The sequence below is a fragment of the Euphorbia lathyris genome, chromosome 10 (genome assembly GCF_963576675.1).
Source record: "Euphorbia lathyris chromosome 10, ddEupLath1.1, whole genome shotgun sequence".
NCBI lineage: Eukaryota > Viridiplantae > Streptophyta > Magnoliopsida > Malpighiales > Euphorbiaceae > Euphorbia > Euphorbia lathyris.
The window spans coordinates 376,170-397,948 of NC_088919.1; the positions used below are offsets into that span (position 1 = coordinate 376,170).

At 36.6% G+C, this 21,779-nt stretch overlaps 2 protein-coding genes across 2 annotated transcripts in view; one reads left to right on the top strand and one right to left on the bottom strand.

The window, feature by feature from the left end:
* Positions 1-2,072: 2,072 nt before the first annotated feature.
* On the top strand, positions 2,073-3,616 carry LOC136208606 (uncharacterized). The gene is made up of 4 exons (XM_065999664.1): positions 2,073-2,205; positions 2,870-2,993; positions 3,078-3,150; positions 3,275-3,616. The coding sequence occupies exons 1-4, from the start codon at positions 2,079-2,081 to the stop codon at positions 3,521-3,523; spliced, it is 573 nt and encodes a 190-aa protein (XP_065855736.1). The 5' UTR covers positions 2,073-2,078; the 3' UTR covers positions 3,524-3,616.
* A 493-nt stretch (positions 3,617-4,109) lies between these two features.
* Positions 4,110-21,779, bottom strand: part of LOC136208604 (fatty acid amide hydrolase-like) — a 38,665-nt gene continuing 20,995 nt past the window's right edge. Inside the window, exons 9-19 of the mRNA XM_065999662.1 lie at positions 21,613-21,684; positions 21,483-21,537; positions 10,845-10,916; positions 10,629-10,709; positions 10,445-10,548; positions 9,501-9,593; positions 9,289-9,357; positions 9,130-9,194; positions 8,979-9,040; positions 8,789-8,884; positions 4,110-4,336 (exon numbers count right to left, since the gene is read on the bottom strand). Coding sequence (XP_065855734.1) covers positions 4,277-4,336; positions 8,789-8,884; positions 8,979-9,040; positions 9,130-9,194; positions 9,289-9,357; positions 9,501-9,593; positions 10,445-10,548; positions 10,629-10,709; positions 10,845-10,916; positions 21,483-21,537; positions 21,613-21,684 — 829 coding nt within the window. The 3' untranslated portion in view covers positions 4,110-4,276. The remainder of the gene's footprint in view (positions 4,337-8,788; positions 8,885-8,978; positions 9,041-9,129; positions 9,195-9,288; positions 9,358-9,500; positions 9,594-10,444; positions 10,549-10,628; positions 10,710-10,844; positions 10,917-21,482; positions 21,538-21,612; positions 21,685-21,779) is intronic.

The following is a 21,779-nucleotide window of genomic DNA, read 5'->3' on the forward strand; positions in this document are numbered from 1 at the left end:
GGTTAGGATCAGCGTGTTAGTCCGACCAGGTCCTGTGATTTTTTCACTACAAATGTTTCGGATGTCTCTACATAGGGCATATAATGTGTTGGGATTTCAGTTAACTTCTGATCTTGATAAGTATTTGCGTATTCAAGTCCTTCACAACCAACTCTCTAAGGAAATTTATAAATTCGTTCTCATCTTTCCAGTTAGAAAAGCTAAATGTCTTAATTTAGTAGATAGAATCACTTGTGTTAAATTAGTTGCTTCTGCTATCCCAAATTACAACTGTAATATTCTAACAATTAGGTCAATAAGAATTAATTATGATTAAATAATAATTAGGATGATGAAAAATAACGTACCAAAATATATTTTTTTCAATAGTATGTACCAAATTATTTAATGTATATAAATAAATGATAATAATTTTTAAGTGGGTCAAGTAATCGTAGATAGTTGGGTTTAAATAGAATGGGCTTAAATTTATAATCAGATGCATATTTAAGTGGCCCATTTCAGTGAGAGCATTGGGGTCTTTTTTTTTTTTTTTTTTTTTTATGAAAAATGCTTGTATTTTCATTACATGATAGAAGAAGTACAACAAGCAAAATACAACAAAGAAAACATTACACAAGCAGAGGCTAAAGCCAATACAAGATCCACGAAGGGATTAAAAAGACTACAAAGAGCAAATAAAACCATCAAAGGTATAAAAAACATCAAACAATAATATAACATATATTTTTTGTAAATCGAAATCTGTAGAAAAGCATCTGCAATCCAAATTTCATCCTTTAAGCCATTCCGAATATTCGGATCTGAGTCCTTTTTTCTGTTGCAACCACGCAGATTTATTGATCCACGGATAAGATAAACCGTTTCCGCTCTTGCTAAATCCGAGAACAGTATAAACGACAGAATAATAGAGAGTAGATACAATTCAAACAGATAATGAAGATCCGATAAAAAAATATATGATCAGACAAAACAAAAAACAATAATAATAAAAAAAATATAAAAACCTAACCCGATAGAAGGAGGGTAAAGGAAACAAACTTCCTTTATCCTCCTTGTAGTAGATCAACAAAACAGAGACTTTGACACACAGGAAGGGAAGGGAAGGGAAGGGAAGGGAAGGGAAGGGAAGAAAAGAATATATGAAAATCACATCAGTTATATTATAATTACATCATATCATAAAACTTAATTCTAACAATGTCATTATTTTTTATATATTATAAATTAAATATATTTTTTTATTCTAATTTATAAATTTTAAACTCAAATTTATAAATTCTAACCCTAAAAAATATAGCATATACTCCTAATTTATAAATCATAATCCTTAAAATATACTCCATCCATTTCATATTACATGTGGTTTTAGAGAGTTGCGTAGAAATTAAGATATTAGAAAAAACGATATTATTGTCCCTTCTTTATTGATTTTACTATTTATTTATTCTATAATAAATTCATTATTTTAATTAATTTTCATAAACTCAAGTTTTATTGCAGGAAGAGTAATCCTGGTCTTGTTCGTGACGACAAGCTCCTGAGAAATTCAGATGGCACTTAATTGGGTGGTTAATTTGGTGTCAATATTGGAGTGTGTACCACTTTTGTTACTGAGCTTTAGGGGCTTTTATGGGCTTTAGTTAGCTTATTAAAGAGTGCATTCAGCTTTGAGATTGTGCCTAGGACATTCGTTTTATACATATTTTTTGTGAGGGGATCGTTCGTAGTTTTTTCTTTCCCTTTCTTTTTTGTTTGGACCATGTGCCTTATTCTGTAACAAAAAAAAAAAATGATAACAATAGTAATTCAATCAAAGAGGAATAATCTACACAAATACAAGAATAAATGTATCTTCTATCAAAGAGGAAGATGAACACTTGGCGGGCTAAGAATTATGATGAATCCGAGTCTTTGTTCGATAATGAAATTTGTTTATCTTATTCTTCTATAATTCATCATCATTTTTATGATTATTGGAGTCTATAAACACTTATTCTTTGTCCAATATGCTATTTTTATATTAGTTTATTAAATAAAAAGTATATGACTTTGTTTGGTTTACTTGGTTTCAAAGAATGCAAGATACCCGTACTCGGATTACAAGTTTCATTGCCTTCGTGTTCTTCATCTATATAGGCCTCTACCTACCTACACACAAGGAAATCACTCAAATGGGGCAATCATTAAATAAAATAACTCCAGGTACCTATCCTTTCTTCATTTTATTTCCATTCATCGATCATATTTATTAGAAAATTTATAAATATTTATTATTAGGGTTAATTACAAATGGATATTTTATGGTTTTGCAATGAATATATGTGATATTTTTCGTTACACATATAATTCTGTGGTTTGCAAAATTTTCATTTTTTTATTGATTTTGCCAAATTTGTCCGATAACGACCTCAAGATGAAAATTTTCAAGAATTAATATTGTTTATTATCATATTTACAATGAAACCATATTTTTTATTTTTCCAAATCATCATTTTTGGAGTTTTCTCTCTCTAAATATTAACTTTCTCTTGTAAAAACAAAGTCTGAATAACTTCAAACCTAAAAGATTGAAGAATTAAAACTCATTGAAATATGAGAGAGAAAACTCAAAAAATGAAGATTTTGAAAAAAAAAACGCGTTTCACAGTAAATATGATAATAAACAATTTTAATTCTTAAAAAATTTCGTCTTAGGGTCATTATCGGCCAAATTTGACAAAGTCAACAGAAAATGAAAATTTTGCACAGATATCCATGTGTAAATCCGTAATTCGTGAAACCACAAAGCATCTATTTGTAATTAACCCTTATTATTATTACCTGAAAATCATATATTCTCTATTGAATCTTTAAAATAAAAATGCAGGAGCGGAGGAGAAGAAACAAAATGACATAGGTTCAATAATAGAAGAATGTTATAACAATTATTTTGCAGACACCAAAGACTGGACCTTAGCTGATTTCTACAGAGCTATTTGTCAAACCGTCGAGTAATTATTTAATTAATTAATTAATCAAATATATAATTTCTTTGAATATCAAGTTTAATAATATGAAAACATTTGTTATGACAGAGAAATTAATAAGAAGCTTAACAGCACACAATTTCGAGTGCCAAATGCTGACAAACTCAATGAAGTCTACCAGGTATGCTCCGGAGACTTAGGTGCCAATCTAGTTGGGATGTCTTTTCTCTGTTCCGGAGCTTTTACTAAGAAGAATAACTATTTTATATGCTATTAATTAAATAGTTTAAAATGAATGTATGTAGATGCATTACAAAGAGAAAGGAAAAACAATAAGCAAGGAAGAATTTCAGAAGATATTGGAAGAAGTGATAATGAAAACTGGGTTTACAGGATTTGGATCAAAAGATATACTAATCTTTCTCTATGGAATTCCAGCTGCTGCTTTGTTCATCAAGCAACGTATTGCTCCTAAAGCTCTCTCAGATGATGTTTTCATCCCTGCTGTCACTTCTGCTACTGTTTTCCTCCTTGCCAAGCTAAACAAAATTTGATTCCAAAGAACAAAATGTCGAAAAATGTAATAGAAAACAACAAATCTTGTGACGAAAATTGTAATTGAAATTGAATCAAACTTGAAGCTTAAATGAATTAATGCTTAGAAATGACCTCGGTCTTTAAAAACTTGATGATTGCTTAGAAATCCGTTGCAAGTAGGATCTTCCGCTATAGATTTTAAGGCCCGTTCTACATGAAACAAGAATATGGACTAGAGTTGGTTAAAATTGTTTAAAAAAATTAAAAAACAAGCATACACGTTTTTCTTGTTGCTGAAACAAATTTGTAGGAAGCAATTAATGCCAATAATCCAATCTTACTGAGATTTTTTATGATATGTACTTCAAATCTTCAAACGCTTTGACAAACGGCATGTAGGATGGTCCCAGGCCGATACCCGTCAATAAATCTTCTTTCCCCATTTAGATATTGTAAAGAAGCTAAATGATTAAAAAGATGTTTGGCCTTTTGAATATAAAAGGAGATATATTCATCTTCCTCGATAATAACCGTCGAAGCTATGTGGACAGTAAAAAAACCTCAAAATAATGCGTATTGAAATTGAACAATCCAGCGGGTATCTTAATAGTAATGTGTATAAAGTCACAGTATTTCATTAATTTGTTACTGTATATAAAGTGGAATATCCAGCAAATATTTTTTTACATTGAACAAGTCCATATAACATTGAAATTATTAGGTATAAAAGGACTGAATGGTAGAAATTCTGATGTTTTGTATTTCTGCATTTAGTCTTTCAACAAATCATAGAAAACTTGTGGCCTTCTATAATCTGATATGCACATACCCTGCAACAATACAATTTTACTTAATTGCTATTTAATATGAATGATCAGGAATAAAAAAAAAAAAAAAAGCTTAATATTTCTCCAGTTCCCTCTACTTGTCCCGCTTTGTCACTTAGCTCTCTATATTTAGTAGCTAACCTTTCAGTCCCTAAACTCAACAATTGTAACACATTTAGTCCTTTTTTGCTACATGACATTGACATGGTACATGTTGGTGTTACCAACACTAGGAGGCACGTATGTGCCATATCACTGCCATGTAGGCAAAAAAAGTGATTTACTAAATCCAGCCCTAATTTTACACTTCTAGCCCCGTGAATAGACCGAAATACCCTTTGCACTAAATTTCAAAAAACTCAAAACCTCTCAAGAAGCCGAAACGATTTTTGCTCAAATCCGGACAAATTACTGAGCCGAATCATGGATGGTGATAGAAACCGTAAAGGAAAAGCTAAAATGGTACGATTTACCGCTTTATTTCATTGATTTATGGATCGTTTTGGATCTGTTGTGATGTTTAAAAATTTCGGCCGGAATCGCAGTCGGGCGTATGAACATCACGCCCGATCTGCGGTTCGGGCGTATGAGTATCACGCCCGACCAGTGGTTCGGGCGTGATAGCCACATGCCCGAACCAATGGTAGGGCGTGATGCTCATACGCCCTAACCACTGATAGGGCGTGATGTGCATACGCCCGACCAATGGTTCGGGCGTGATACTCATACGCCCCCTTTTTTAATAAAAATTAATATTTTTTAAAATTTTAGTAAATTTAGTGTAATTTTAGTTTAATTATAGTAAACATTTTAGTAATTTAGTGTAATTTTAGTATAATTTAGTATAAATTGAGAATAACTATATTATAATTTTATTAGTTTAGTAGTATTTTAGCATAATTTTATAAATTTAGTATAATTTACATTATTTACAATTTTATTAATTTAGTGTAATTTTTTTTTGTAGACGGAGCGGCCTACTAGGGGTGGGAAATCCATCCCGTCATCTGCTCGTCGTCTAGATATGGACGACGAGGATGATACACCACGGCATACGAGATTGCGTGGTATAGATATTTCTGGTCGTAGGCGGAGAGGGGCTGCGACGGAGCAGTTGAGGAGGGGGCCGATTGCGGATCAGGCCGATATTCATGGCTCAGAGGGGGCGACTGATTTTGATGACAGAGAGCCCGATGGCGATTCTTTTCAGGACTACCTAGATGTGGTTGCCCGGGCAGTGCGACAGTCCGCTGTTGCACATGATCGCGAGGTTGAGGAGAGCGATGAGCAGCCGACCCCGGGGAGACAGCCGACCCAGCGTGTAGGAGGTCGTTTTGCGAGTACAGGTATTTTTTAGTATAATTTTAGTATAATTTAGTATTTTTTTAGTATAATTTAGTATAATTTTAGTATAATTTAATATAATTTAGTATTTTTTATTATAATTTAGTATAATTTTAGTATAATTTAGTATAATTTTAGTATAATTTAGTATTTTTTAGTATAATTTTAGTATAATTTAATATAATTTTAGTATAATTTAGTATAATTTAGTATTTTTTATTATAATTTAGTATAATTTAGTATAATTTAGTATTTTTTAGTATAATTTAGTATAATTTAGTATTTTTTAGTATAATTTAGTATAATTTAGTATAATTTTAGTATAATTTAGTATAATTTAGTATTTTTTAGTATAATTAGTATAATCTTGTATAATTTTGTATAATTTAGTATTTTTTAGTATAATTTAGTATAATCTAGTATAATTTTGTATAATCTAGTATAATTTTGTATAATTTAGTATAATCTAGTATAATTTTGTATAATCTAGTATAATTTTATATAATCTAGTATAATCTAGTATAATTTAGTATAATTTAGTATTTTTTAGTATAATTTAGTATAATCTAGTATAATTTTGTATAATTTTATAATTATCAGGGACAAGCAAACGTCCCAAAGGTAGTGAGGACGAGAGCTGGGTAGTTACTGCACCGGTTGCTGGTGGTCCCATTGATGGTTCCGTGATTCCTAGTTTTCTAGGACATGTTGCCTCACGGATGTTGGGAGGAGAGATTCGGTCGTTTCTGACATGCTACAACAGATCATCAGCATGCCGAGATTTGTGTCAGTGGTTTTCTGGTGCGTCACCCGAGGTAAGAATAATATAGTGTGTCAACATTTATTGTAATTCGTATTTTTAACTATAAACATACAAAACATTCTGTAATTGTATAAATTGTATATGTGTCATTTTACAGCTGAGGGAGATGATCGAGAGGACTGGTTTGTCTCACCTTCCACGTGCCATGTTCAGGAACCTCGACACTCCGCTATTGACTGCGTTCGTGGAGCGGTGGCAGCCCGATACGAACTCCTTCCACATGCCGTTCGGTGAGATGACTATCCAGCTGCATAATGTGTGGCAGATTCTTCGGATCCCGATCGACGGTCCGATGGTGTCCGAGTCTCCCACTACTGACTCGCTTCATGCCATGTGCATGATGATGTTTGGGGTGAGTCAGGCTGAGCTTCTGTTGCCGACTAGTCATTTATGGGGAGGTGGAGGTGTATTTGTTGGGGCTATACAAGGGCTTCTCGCCGAGGGTAGGGATGACGCTACTCGGGCCACAGCGTGGATGTGGCTTATGCTTGGATCCACTCTGTTTGTTGACAAGTGTGGAGATAGGATTAGGCCAGCCCATCTTCATGAGGTTTACAGCGGTGTCAGCGGGGCAGCTGGACTATCATGGGGGTCTGCCACACTAGCCATGTTGTACCGGCAGCTGGGGATAGCGAGCAGAGGAGACTGCTCAGGTATATGCGGATGTTTGACCCTACTGCAGGCATGGATATATGAGTATTTTCCGGTTTTCCGGCCGCATAGAGGAGCTCACCTGATCCCAGCTGACCATGCCCGTGCATTGAGATGGGAGGTCGGGGTACCAGGCAAGACGACCGCCTGACTAGATACCTTTCGGGGGCAGCTGGATCGTATGACGGCGGCAGAGGTATTTTATAAAATTTTAGAATTTATTTAATTATTATTTATAGTATATTATTTTTTTATTGAGTATTACTTTTTTCCAGGTGACGTGGTTGCCTTATGGTCCTGTCGCTGATGATGATCGGCTTCGAGTGTCCTACGCCGATTGGATACGGTGTAGAGACATCGTCGAGCCGTATATGCCCGACCGAGCGCTGCGACAGGTCGGATATACTCAGCCTATCCCAGTTGAGCGTATTAGACCTGATAAAGCAGTACGACCATGGAAGTCGTTATCGTACAGGCTCACGCATTCCTTAGTCACAGTTGAGGACACCTGGCGGAGATTTCCATCGGCTCGGGGCATTGATCGGAGGAGATGCCGACCAGTTGGATACGATCCCACTGCCTGTGATCCTGCTTATATGGATTGGTATATGCAATATTCGCATCCCCATCTCCTTCATGCACCACAGGCTGGACCGGTACAGCATGCTCGCGCCAACAGCGAATTTGTAAGTTTATTATTATTTAATATTATTATTTAGTATTAGTTTATATGTGTTTAATTTTTAATATTTATTTATTACTTTTTTTTTTGCAGTGGGTTAGCTGGTTGTGGCGTGTCACCCAACTATCGGCTATCCACCGATCTGACGAGGATGTTCCACGCATTAAGAGGGAGATGGATGAGTTTATGGATGCGTGGCGTCGGGCGAGCTGATTTTTTGTTGTACACATTTTTTTGTTGTACACATTCATACATTTAAACACTTTTTGTTGTAGATATGAAATTTACTCTATTACGTTTATAAATGTTTATGTTTATTAATGTTTATTTTAATTTTTATGTTTTAAATTTTTTTTTGTTAAGTACATTTATGTAGTTACGGGCTTAACAGACTATTTACGGGTTTAACGGCCTATTTACGGGATACATAAGCTATTTTTTTTGCTCTCTCGATACACGGGCGTGTGAAGATCACGCCTTCCCGTGTGGTCGGGCGTGATTGCCCTACGCCTCACCGTGCGCCTTCCCGTGTGGTCGGGCGTGATAGCCCTACGCCTCACCGTGTGGTCGGACGTGCACGTCCGACCACACGGTGAGGCGTAGGGCTATCACGCCCGACCACACGGGAAGGCGTGATCTTTATACGCCCCACCATGAGGTGAGGCGTGATGTCCATACGCCCGTGCATCTAGAGAGAAAAAAAATAGCTTTTTCCACCCCCAAACCTATGAAAGGGTAATTTCGTCCTTCCACGGGGCTAGGGGTGGAAAATTGGGGCTGGGTTTAACAACACCCTAAAAAAATGACTAAAATGTATTACAATTGTTGAATTTAAAGGGCTGAAATGTTAGCCAGTAAATATAGAGAGCTAAGTGACAATACGGGACAAGTTGAGGGCTGGAAAGGTATTAAGCAAAAAAATCAGAAACTAGTGAGGATTTATAAAATATTTTACCTGCATTGAAGAAGCAATATGGAGCAATGTTGGTTCAGACCATGGTCTTCCTATAAACTGAAGCCCAATAGGCAAACCCTTTTTGTCATACCCAACCTATATTTATATATATGTTCAAATTAATTAATATCATCAGCTTCAAAAAAATAAAATTTAATCATCAAAACTTCAAAAAAATTGCAATAATTACAGGGACTGTTATTGCTGGAAGTCCTAGAAAATTTCCTGCTATTTGATATCGGACAAGTGCAGCTGAAATTAACCCAAATTAAATAAAATAAATAAAGATATTTATCTAAAATACTTGTAAAAAGGAAAAACAAATAAAATAAAATACATACCTCCATTTATGTAGTCAAGCTCACCGGTCTTCGCCGTATCATTAAGAATAGGGTATGCTGTTACGCTGTCGTTTTTTATGAACAATTCTTAATTATTATAATAATATTCCAATTAATTTTTTATTTGTTTTTCAGAATTGAAAGATAAAATTAAAATACCCTGTTGTTGGTGTGACAATGACATCTGCTATGCCAAATATTTTATTGTGAAACTGCATCATCCGATTCCTAAAATATTAATTAATTCATGATGTAAAAAATTAATATTTGTAATTTAATGCATACAAATTGATAATTATGATATAATAAGTAGATGAAATTTTAAAAATATATATATTATTAAAAATAGGATTATAAATTGGGATATTTACCTAAGTTTTTGAGCCTTGACATAGTCTTTGCCACTGAAAGCACCGTATACAGAAAGGGCTACCCTTACATCCCATCCTAACTCACTATAATTCCTACATATTTCAAAAATGAAATAATAATAATAATAATAATAATAAGGTTTAATATATCAGTAGCTACTGAACTTATAAAAAAAATAATTGGTTTCTAAATTTATAAAATAATCTTGTTTGCCTTTTGAACTCATTTAAAATTCTCCCTTATTTATGTCACGTGAATTTAGAGAGTTAAACTTAATCATTTTATTCTAAACAAGTTGGGGAGATTAACGAAACACTTATTAAATTCATGAGCACAATCAATTTTTTAGGTCAAGTTCAAGGAGCTTCTGGTATATTAACCTAAATAATAAGAATAAGGATTAATTATAAATAAATGGCATGTGGTTTCACGAAATTGTAAATTGGTACATGTAGTATTTTTCATTACTAACGCAATCCTGTGATATGTAAAAGTTTCATTTTTTTTACCGACCTTGCCAAATTTGACCGATAACAACCTCAAAGTGAAAATTTCAAAAATTAAAGCTGTTTAATATTATATTTACTATGAAACCACATTTTTTATTTTTTGAAATCATCATTCTTTGAGTTTTTTCTCTCTAAACATTAACTTTCACTCTCATAAAAAAAACAATGCCTAAATGACCTTAAACCTAAAAGGTTAAAGAATTAAAGTTGCTTAAAATATCATTTAACTCTTGAAAATTTTCATTTTGAGTCGTTATCAGCCAAATTTGACAAAGTCAGCAAAAAGTAAAATTTTTGCAAACTACATGATTGCCTTTGTAACGAAAAATACCACAAGTATCAATCTGCAAATCCGTGAAACCACATGACATCTATTTGTAATTAACCTTAATAATAATAATAATAATAATAATAAAAAAAATAATATTAAATACAGGTTTTGAAGATAGGAACTAAGAGAGGTGGTGGACTCAGTTCCAATTGTTACATAGTGAGCAAGGCGCATTGCTTCTATATCTGGTATGGTAACCTCTGTAACCTGTCAAATTTAATTAACTTAAAGTTTAGGGATTCAATAATAATAATAATAATACCTTCCACCCATAATAATAATAATACCTTCCACCCATAATTCTTATAGAGTTGATCCAATGCATTTGAACAACATATTCTAATTTCATCACTGCAATCATTAAACCACTAATTGACATGAAATGCACCCAATTAGTGATTTTTCAAAAAGAATAAGGATGAAATAAATTAAGTAAATTTGGGTTAAATTTGAAATTTTGAAAATTTCAATATTTGGTATAGGAAATTAAAAAGATTGCTAACCTCCCAATATACTGCAAGTTTCATGTTCGATATTGGACTTGAAGAGTTCAACAATGGAAAATACTGTGTTGCCTGAGAATGCCAAACAAATAAAGAAGCTAAAAATGAGAAAAATGCCATTTTTTAAATTATATATTATGATACACTTATCAAAAATATCATTTCTAATTTTTATTTAGTAATTTAGATTATAATTATAATTTCCGTATTAAAAAATTTATTTTTATAATCTATTGATTAGTTTAAAACATATCTATATTAGATATTTTACATATATTTTATATTTTACATATTTTTTTTTTTTGGTAAGAAGGGAAGAAAAAAAAACAAACAAACAAAAACCTAACCCGGGATCAGTCTAGGAAGACTGACCACAATCCTATCCTCAAGAAGAGAAGGTAACAGAAAAGAAGGAGGAACGGAAAGGGTAGAAACACCTAACATCCCCCCATGCCCAGCAGCTGCCAAGCGATCCGCCACGCGGTTTTGCTCCCTATAAATATGGGAGAAGGTAAGAGAATCGAAGGCAGGACGAAGCCTCAAGATGGCTTTAATGAGATTCTGACTCTTAAGACAAACAGCCTGTCTATCCGAAATCCTGTTGATAGCCTCCAAATTGTCAGACTCCACCGAAAGTCTTTTAACACCCATGCGAATGGCGAGTTTAATGCCAGACAAGATCCCCCAGAGCTCTGCAGTAAAGGAGGAGCCCGTACCTAAGTTATGGGTAAACCCAGCCAGCCAGGCGCCACCAGCATCCCGAAGAACTCCACCAGCAGCAATTCTGCCATTACTAAGGCAGGAGCCATCCGTATTCAACTTGACAACCCCTTCCCTGGGCTTCCTCCAACCAACTAACTGGACCTCTTTAACCGGGGAGGGGTGAACCAGGGGCTCTCCTTCAAAACTCTTTGTAATAACAGAGAGTTTTTTCGAGAAGTAAAACTGGAGGTCAGGAATAAAGACAGTCTTCTCAGCAAATAACTCTTCATTCCTCCATTTCCACATTTGGTGACAAATAATAGCGAAGAGAATAGCCCCGTGCTCCATACTGGCCAACAAATTCCCATTAACGCCTTCAGAGAACCAGTCAATATCAGAGAACCCCATAAAGGAAGGAAGGATGTGGTGAGGAAGGACCCCTTCCCAAACCTTTCTACTATTCGGGCAATCCCTCAAAGCATGGCACAATGTTTCCACATGGTCGTTGCATCTGCTACAGGCACCAGATACAGCCAAGTGCCTTCTGTGTCTATCTGCATTCGTGAGGAGCCTGTCTTTGACTCCCAGCCATAGGAAACTCCTAATGCGGTAGGGGACTTTGAGGGCCCAAATGGAATTCCAAATTTCCAAAGGAGGATCAGCCCTATTAGGGGTAAAAGCTTCATAGGCCGATTTGCAAGAATAAGAACCATTATTAGTCAAGGCCCAGCAGTGTCTCTCCTTATCCTCCTCCTGATTACTAATCTTCACACTTCTAATATTAAGGAGGGTCTCCAGGCTAAGAAAGGAGTCGAACTTAGACCAGATCCAGTCTCCCTCCGAGTCCACCACATCAGCAATTCTCCAGGAGAGGAGATCATTCGGCGGAGGGGCGATGCACACCTCAATCAACGGTTTGTCACCAATCCAGGTGTCATACCAGAAACTAATGGATCTCCCATTACCCACCTCCAAGCCAATCCCCGTACAGAACTCAGCAAAAACAGCACTAAGCCCTTTCCAGAGGAAGGAACAGCTGACAACCCTCTCCTTCGGGCCACCAAAGATTCTATCTTTCCTATACTTGCCGCACAGAAGATGAACCCAAAGGGAGGAGGGGGATTGCCACATTCTCCAAAGAAGCTTCATTAACAGGACTTTATTATTGTCCTTAGCTTGCCTTATACCAAGACCCCCCCTGCTCTTAGGCTGGCAGGCTTCCTTCCAAGGGACCAGGTGAATCTTCCTCCCATCCCCAGACTCTCCCCACAGAAAACGCCGATTAATTTTATCAAGGTCGTTGAGGACCGGCTCAGGGAGCTTACAGGCTTGCATGATGTGATTTGGAGCAGCGCAGTTGATAGACTGGATTAAAGTAAGGCGACCTGCAAGGGAAAGAGAATTAGCTTTCCAGCTAGCACACAAACCGTTAGATTTGTCCAAAATATCTTTAAAAGAGGCTTTGGACACCCTGTCACTATGAAGAGGGACCCCAAGGTATTTCCCAAACGATTGAGTCAGGGGAATGCCAGACATCTCACTCAGTCTTCTACACAAGCTATTATCCATATTCTTGGAACAAAGCATACGGGATTTATGGATGTTAATCTTCTGGCCAGAAGCCTCACAAAAGCAATCGAGGATATCCATCACAGCCTTAATTTGTTCCTCATTACCCTCCACAAAAAGCATGACATCATCAGCAAAGAGTAAATGGGTAACAGGGGGGCAATGTCTGTTGATGGAAACAGGGTGGAGAGTCCCTTTGCTCACCGCCTCTTGGATCAGGTGAGACAATCTTTCCATGGCAATAACAAAAAGGAAGGGGCTCATAGGATCCCCTTGACGAATACCCCTGGATGGAGAGAACTCATCCGACATATCCCCATTGATCATAACCTGGAAAACAGGAGAGGAGATACACTTTCCAATCAAATTCCTCCAGTTCTCCGGGATACCAGCTTTGGCTAAACTATCCAGAAGAAAGCTCCAGTTCAACCTATCATAGGCTTTCTCCAGATCCAGCTTGAGAGCCACGATCCCTTTCTTGCCTTTCTTAATCTTCATAGAATGGACAACCTCCTGGGCAATAACAACGTTATCCATCAATTGTCTTCCAGGAACAAAGCTCCCTTGATTTTGGCTGATAATATCCGGAAGGATCTTCCGGATTCTATTAGCCACAATCTTAGTAATAGCTTTATACAAGACATTACAAAGACTGATGGGTCTCATCTGGAGAAAGGAAGAAGGCTTGGCAACCTTAGGAATCAAGACAATGAGGGTTTTATTAACCAAACTGATATCGTTCAAACCACCAAAGACACCTAACACAAAGCTGTATATACCCTCTTTAACAGTGTCCCAGTGTTTATGATAGAAACTAGCGGGGATACCATCAATACCAGGAGCCTTAGTGGAACCGATGCTGGAGAAGGCCAGATCAATCTCTTTAAGCTCAATGGGATGGAAAGCATTATTAATAGCATCCTCCCCCAAACGAGGAAAGGAAATGCCAGAGTGGGCACTCTCTAGGTCCACAGCTTCCTCTCTGAACAGGTCCTTGTAGAAATCAAGGGCAAGGCGCCGAATGTCCTACTCCTCAAAAATCCACTCACCACTTTCGTCTTTAATAGCCTCGATCCTATTTCACTGTCTCCTAATGATCGTTGAGAGGTGGAAAAACCTGGTATTCCGGTCCCCGTCTTGAATCCAAGCCTTCCTAGATTTCTGGAACCACAGAAGCTCTTCCTGTCTAAGCACAGCTTCCAACTCGTTCTGAAGAGCTCTTAGGTGACCATTCAGGCTATGATCAAAACGAACCTCCAAGCAACGCTGAACACCTTCCATTCTCCTCAAGAGTTTGTTCTTCCTCCTGATAATATGACCAAAAGTATTTTTATTCCAAACAGCCACATTCCTCCTGAATTCCTCAGTAGCGAGGAGAACATCAGAGTGGGGATGCCAATTGCTTTTAACGAAATCCTTAAACTCGGGGTGAGACTCCCAAGCCACCAGATACCTAAAAGGTCTATTACCTTTCAGCCGATTTCCTTTGACCAAATTAATGAGGATAGGGCAATGGTCTGAGTGACGGAAAGGGAGATTAAGTACCTTGACCTCAGAAAACCTATAAATCGCTGCAACATTAGCGTACACCTTATCCAACCTAACAAACACACTATTCCTTTTCCAGGTAAATTTGTGGCCAGCAGCACCCAGGTCCGAAAGCCCACACATATCCATACTTTGCTTATGATTAAGACACCGGTTCACATAATGATTACCCCCTCCTCTCTGATCACTCAAGAGGGCAATGTCATTAAAATCCCCGGCAACCAACCACGCCTCCACCATGTTAGAGCTAAAAGAATGAAGGATCTCCCACAGCCTTCTTCGGTTAGTCGAAACAGGATCAGCATAGACGAAGGTAATAAAGAAGGGTTTATTACCCGGGTAACACACCTTACTATGGATGAATTGACTGTCCATAGTAACAATATCAATATTGACTTGACCTGGCTTCCAAAAGAGCCAAATCCCCCCTGCCCGGCCAGTAGCCTCCGACCTGACGCAATTCCAATTCTTAAACTTTCTAACCACCTCATCTGCTTTGGCTCCACTAACCTTGGTCTCAAGAAGGACAAAGCAGGAAGGGTTAAACTGTTTAATGAGATCATTGACATGAATGCGGGTAGCCTTGCTCGCCGCACCTCTAACATTCCAAACGAAGAAGTCCATCAGAGGGGGAGACTACAGACGCAGGCCCAAACCCTAGATCAGGTATTTGTTTGGGGCTCCGGAGAGCCTAGAGGCGGTCCTAGAAGGACCCCTTTTATCCAAAGAATTCAAACCATGAAGGTTCTTTTTAGGTTTCCCTTTGGGATTCTTCATGTTTAACTTACTCACTCCTATAGTCTTACCAATAGGAGCATCAACAGGAGGATGTAGAGTACTCGCCTCCCTACTCAAACCCTTCCCAGCTGACAGGATAGACTGGGGAATCTCTTTGCCTTTAGCAGAAGCATTAGAGACAAAGAGAGGATTAATAGAATTACCCAGACTAGAGGCATGCTCTACCGACTCCAGACTAGGCATGCTTAAATCAATCTGCTTATCAGAAGCATCCGAGTCTTGATCTTCCTCCATAGACAAAACACCGAACCTTGACCCGGAACCCGAAGCTGAGTCCACTCCAGTCTCAATCCCCTTCTTAATATCCGGGGGTCTGACCTTGATCTCAGGAGCAATCTGGAGAGTAGTCATCTTCGTACTGATATCTGGTGAATGATTAGCATTAACATTAGCCTGTGGCTTCCTTCTCACTGGTCTCTTGGCAAGCATCCATGGGCCAAAGCTCCTTACTTCCCCTTGACTCTTCTCAGCTTCGCCTATAATAGGTTGCACCAACTCCTCCACGTCCTTCCTCCTCTTAGGACAACCCTCAAGGGTATGGCCAAACATACCACATTCATAGCAGATGTTGTGTATACCTTCATATTCAATATGATAGACCTTGTTTTGAGTACAGAACTGAGAAAGAAGAGGCTTAGCGAGATCAATATCGATACATACCCTGGCAAACTTGCCTCTCACTGCCCCAATGGTAGTCTTATCAACATGGTGGACTTTCCCAACAAGGCTACCAATCTTGTTCAGGAACCTATCACTGTAGTATTCAAGAGGTAGGCCCGGGAACCTAACCCAAGTAAGGATCCTGTTAACAGAGCAATCATGGGGATCAAAATTTGGGACCCAAGGTCTTAGAGCCAACACATGATTGGAGATAATATACGGACCACCATTCACAACAGCATTGAAATCCTCAGCCCTTGTGAATTTAATGACATAATAGTCATTTTCAAGGTCTGTGATAGTAACCTTTCCTTTCTTTGCCCATTGAGCCTGGATCCTCTGGGCAAAATAATTGAAACTGATCCTTTTCCCCAACACAGTGACGATTAACGCCAATTTCCACTTCGATCTCATGACCCGCTTGTCATCTGAGGACAGCCGGATCCTAGGACACAACGGGTTATCAGGCTCTCCATCCTCAGAATCGGAATCAGAGAGAAAATCCCCGGAATCATTCTCAAAAGCATCCACCTCCATCATGGGATCCTCCTCTGACACCCCTAGCAACTTATCCCTCCAGGAGGGCCCTCCCAAATCCACGGAAACTTCCGCTTGAGCGGCTTGCGTAGTCTGTGCGGCTTGCGTGGCCTGCGCGGCCTGCGCGGCCAACGAAAGTCGCACGGCATGCTCATCCTGCTGGGGAGAGACGGCCGGTACTCCCTGTGGCCCAAGCACCGGAAGCGGCCCTCTAACTCCGGAATCATACGCGCGTCCCTCCGCGAAAAACGAGTCCAAAGCCGCGGCCGCGGCACCAACACCTTCCAGCCCCCGATTGGCCGCCGCATCCCTAGAAGCCCCCAACGACACCGACGCACCCCTAGCACCCCCCGTCGAAACCGCCGAATCTGCCTCCCCACCATCCACCCACTCCGATCTACTCCTATCCCTCGACCGATCCCTCCGAATCCTGCTGCTCCGCCTCCTCCCCCGAGGAGATCCCTCGGATCTCCCATCATCCGCCGCCGCCCACGCCTCATCGATCCCGGAGCCATTGCCCCGCCCGCGCCCCGCCACCACCAGATCCGACACAGGCCAGCCGCCTGCCTTCACCGACCCATCCCCCTTAACCTTCACGATCGCCTTGGTCATCGCCGAGAGAGAGAGAGAGAGATTTACTTTTCTTAAATTCTACTATTAGTTATAGTTAATTTAGTTATAACTAATTGAGAGAGAGAGAGAGAGAGAGAAAATTGAGTTATAAAATTGATCCTGTGTTTTAGAGAGAGAAGAGAGATCTGAAAGAGAGGAGATAGATCTAAAAGAGAGAAATAGATCTGAGAGAGAGAAGATAGATCTCAAAATTCTCCATCTTCATAAAAATTCTTCACCATGACAACAGATCTGAGAGAGAGAAGTCAGATCTGAAAAAGAGAAGATAGATCTAAAAGAGAGAGAAAGATCTAAAAGAGAATAGATCTCAAAACTCTCAATCTTCATAAAAATTCTTCACCATGACAACAGATCTGAGAGAGAGAAGACAGATCTGAAAAAGAACTACCTTGTATATCTTATATTTAATGACTAATTCTCATACAATATTCACTCTCTTCTTATATTTTACATATAACAGCAACTGTTAATCACAATTCTACCACACACTAATAATTAATTAGCTAACAATAACATAAACAACTATCACCTAATAGGTTAACCAAATAGACCTTTATATTAATATAATAGTATATTAAAAAAAATTAGTTATTTAACAAAAAAGGATTCCCCAAACATGAAAAGATTCGGAACATATGAGAAACATTCCATATGGAAGTTTTATTGGTAGGCTTATATAAAATATTTTTTATTGTTAGGATGGTGAGAAGATATCAATCAAACTCTAGGGACACACGAAATAATGTAGTAGAGAAGATGTTAAGGTACCTAAAAAGTAGAGCATCTCGAATGGTTTATACTCACAACCACTTAATATGTATGTCACATCATCAATTTAATAAACATCATTTTATTAAATTATCTAACTCCAATAGTTAAACTCTATAACCACCCAATCATAATGGATCCACCAATCACAAAAAATCCACCAATTAATTAAGTCAATCATAATGAATCCACCAATTAATTAACGGTTTTGATATATGCAGCCCTTAGGGCTGCATATAAGCATTAAATACAAATAGAATATTCTTTTGTATTTTCAAGATGTTTATTTATCATGCATTGAACTTTTAAATACACCAAAATTCATTTAATGTAATCATAAATTCTTTTATATTTTGTATATTTACATTAATTTTTTATTTTTTGAAAAGATATCTGCATTTATTATTTCAACAGATTATTTGTAACTGTGTTAGTAACAGAATAAAAGTTACAAATAACCAGTCGAAATAACACAGTTACAAATAACCTGTCGAAATGATAATGTTTAAGTCTGGCAGATAAAAGTTACAAATAACTTGTCGAAATAGCACAGTTATAAATAACCTGTCGAAATGATAATGTTTAAGTCTGACAGATAAAAATTATACACACAAAACTGCATATAACCCGTCAAAATACAATTAACTGTATGCAAATATAAATATTATCATTTTGACAGGTTATTTGTAACTGTGTTATTTCGACAGGTTATTTGTAACTTTTATTCTGTTACTAACATAGTTACAAATAACCTGTTGAAATAATAAATGAAGATGTCTTTTCAAAAAATAAAAAATTAATACAAATATAGAAAATATAAAAGAATTTATGATTGCATTAAATGAATTTTGGTGTATTTAAAAGTTCAATGCATGATAAATAAACATCTTGAAAATATAAAAGGATATTCTGTTTGTATTTAATGCTTATATCTGCATATATCAAAACCGATTAATTAAACCAATCATATTATTTTAAAAATAATCAAATATATATATAAATAATCAAAAGCTCAATAAACATTGTTATCACATATATTAAACTCACTCCAATGGGAAAGAGTTTATTAAAGAAGTATAATGAGTGGTTTATTAAGAAATTACTCTTTATGTTATCGACAAAAATATGAGGATACATAAATTTTTTGGTGGGGATTAAATGAGAGGAAATCCACTTCATGTTATATTTCATGCTAGGAAATTACATCATCTTTTTTTAGTAGCAAGAAATAAACATGTGTTTCATTATCTACCACGAAGCTGAGTATGTGGGATATTTTTTTTTTTTTGTATAATATGTGATATGGATTTATCGATTTTTGAACTATTCAAAGGTTATTGGCTCAAGTGCTTTAGTAGTGGTCAATAGTGATACCCAATCTTCAATTGATTATGCTGAGGATTAAAAGTTCCATAACAAGTCTAAGCATATAAAAATGAAATTTAACTTTGTAAGACATATAGTTGAATATAGAAAGATGAAAATAAAGTACATATCTACTCATTATGTTGGTCACACGAACTCTTAACAATATGAATGAGATGGGATAATAAAATGTGTTTTGTCACGTGTCAACGAGAGATGTTTGAATTTGAATATTCTGTGATTGGTTATAGGTCTAGATCCAACTCATGGGTGGAGGCTCATCATGTAATCCATATGTAGGTCCATATAGATAAGATAAGAATATAATCATATCTCTATGTTGTTTAGAATACGATGAGCACATATTATTAAGTTGGTCGGAATAAGATGAAATCATATCTCTATCCATTTTGAATAAGACAAGATCTTATCTTTTCCATCGCTCGAGTAATTACTGGAAATTCAGAACTACTAAAGTTTTTACACAAGTTTCAACGGTTTCAAATTCTTGGATTGTTTTGGGTCTTCTCTTTTTACTGTCAAAGTTCTCTTAATTATCCAATTAGTTCATGGATAGACACATACCAGTAACACATAGACATGTTGAAAAATCTTCCACTATAATTCCTAAAGAATTAGAAATCTACTCGATAAGAGGTAACATGTTTTTCTTGTATTTTGGATGTATATGTAGATTCAATGTATATTCTAGGATGTATTTTTCTCACAACAGTATCACTACCTTATATTTAAAACAATGGTTGATACACATATTTGCCCTTATGTTTTCCGAAAAAACAAATATGCCCTTATATCAAATAAACCAACTAAAATCTCCCTATATTTTCCACAAACCTACAGATATGCCCTAAACTAACAGAAATGTGATTTGGCACAAACGGCGTGCCACGTGTGATGCCACATCCCTCCACGTCAGTTGCCAACACATTAAAAAAATCCTACGTGGCAACTCGACCCTATAAAAGATAAAAAAAAATCTCATTTTACTGTACAATTTAGCGATTTTGGGTTAGAACATCTTCTTCCTTATCGATATGAAAGGGAAAGGGTTAGAGCATGTGTTCTTGAAAGAGAAAGGGTCGGGGCATCTTCTTCCCCCTCTTATTGTTTACTTTCTTCCTATGCTTTCTTCATATTAAAATTAAATTAAAAATCCCCAATATGTAAATGGGTTCATCTCCGAAACCCTAGAATCCCACTTCCAACGCCAACAAAATCCAGATTCTCTTCTACCTCATTTCGCCCATGGCCGCGTTCTTCATTTCCACTTCGCTTTTTGCTCTGTTTCATCCTCTTTTACCCACAATTACTGCTTTCAGACCCAATTTCACCTTTCTTTCCAAAGGTTTGATAAAGTTTCCAACTTTGCTCTCTACGGTGATGCCAAAGCGGTTTCTAATGGTTATGCGCTTCAACTCACTAACTCGGTGAATTCTAGTTCTGGGCGAGTAATGTACAAGAACCCAATCAAACTCGCTCGAGGTAATAATGAGAACCTGTGAATTTGGCTTTCCTTTTCAACTTACTTGTCGTTTTCGATGACACCAGAAAATGGAGATGGGTTGGCAAAATACAGTAAAAGGAGAAAAAACTATTCTCTTTTATAAGGTTTAGTTGACACGTAGGATTTTTTTTAATGTGTTGACAACTGACGTGGAGGTATGTGGCGTCATACGTGGCACGCTGTTTGTGCCAAATCACATTTCTGTTAGTTTAGGGTATATCGGTAGGTTTGTGGAAAATATAAGGAGATTTTAGTGGGTTTATTTGATATAAGGACATATTTGTTTTTTCGAAAAAATATAAGGGCAAATATGTATATTAACCCTTAAAATAATAAGGAAATAGAGAAGCTCCTACAACTTATTAAAGTAATCCCTTGGGCAATGGACTGGATATAAATGCATGCTAGTTTTTATTTGATAAGAAATATTGAAAATTCATAATAAAAGCATAAATAAACTTGAATAATTAATTATATTAAATTAATAATAAATTTCATTGAATAATTATATAATTATTGGAGTGAATTCTTACCGGTAGTATATTGGAGAGTTGATCTAATGGATGTTTCCCGCTAATAGCTGCATAACTGGAAACAAAAAACAATGTTATCTTAACTAACTTTTAATCACAAGAAATTTATGTAAACAAAACAGATACTAACGTGATAAATGCATCTTCTATGGTCCCTGCTAGTACTCCAACCATTCCCACTGTCCAGTTTAGAGGTATAACACTGTATCATATTACCAAAACTACATTAATTGCTTTTAAAAAAAATAAATTAAATCTTCACTCATTATTCTAATTTATAAGTATTAAAAGAAAACA

Excerpts from the sequence above, each read along its gene's own strand:
- LOC136208606 (XM_065999664.1), top strand. The coding sequence starts at position 2,079 with ATGCAAGATACCCGTACTCGGATTACAAGTTTCATTGCCTTCGTGTTC. Across the intron at positions 2,994-3,077 it reads GCTATTTGTCAAACCGTCGA|AGAAATTAATAAGAAGCTTA; the intron begins GTAATTATTTAA and ends TTGTTATGACAG. Across the intron at positions 3,151-3,274 it reads AACTCAATGAAGTCTACCAG|ATGCATTACAAAGAGAAAGG; the intron begins GTATGCTCCGGA and ends GAATGTATGTAG.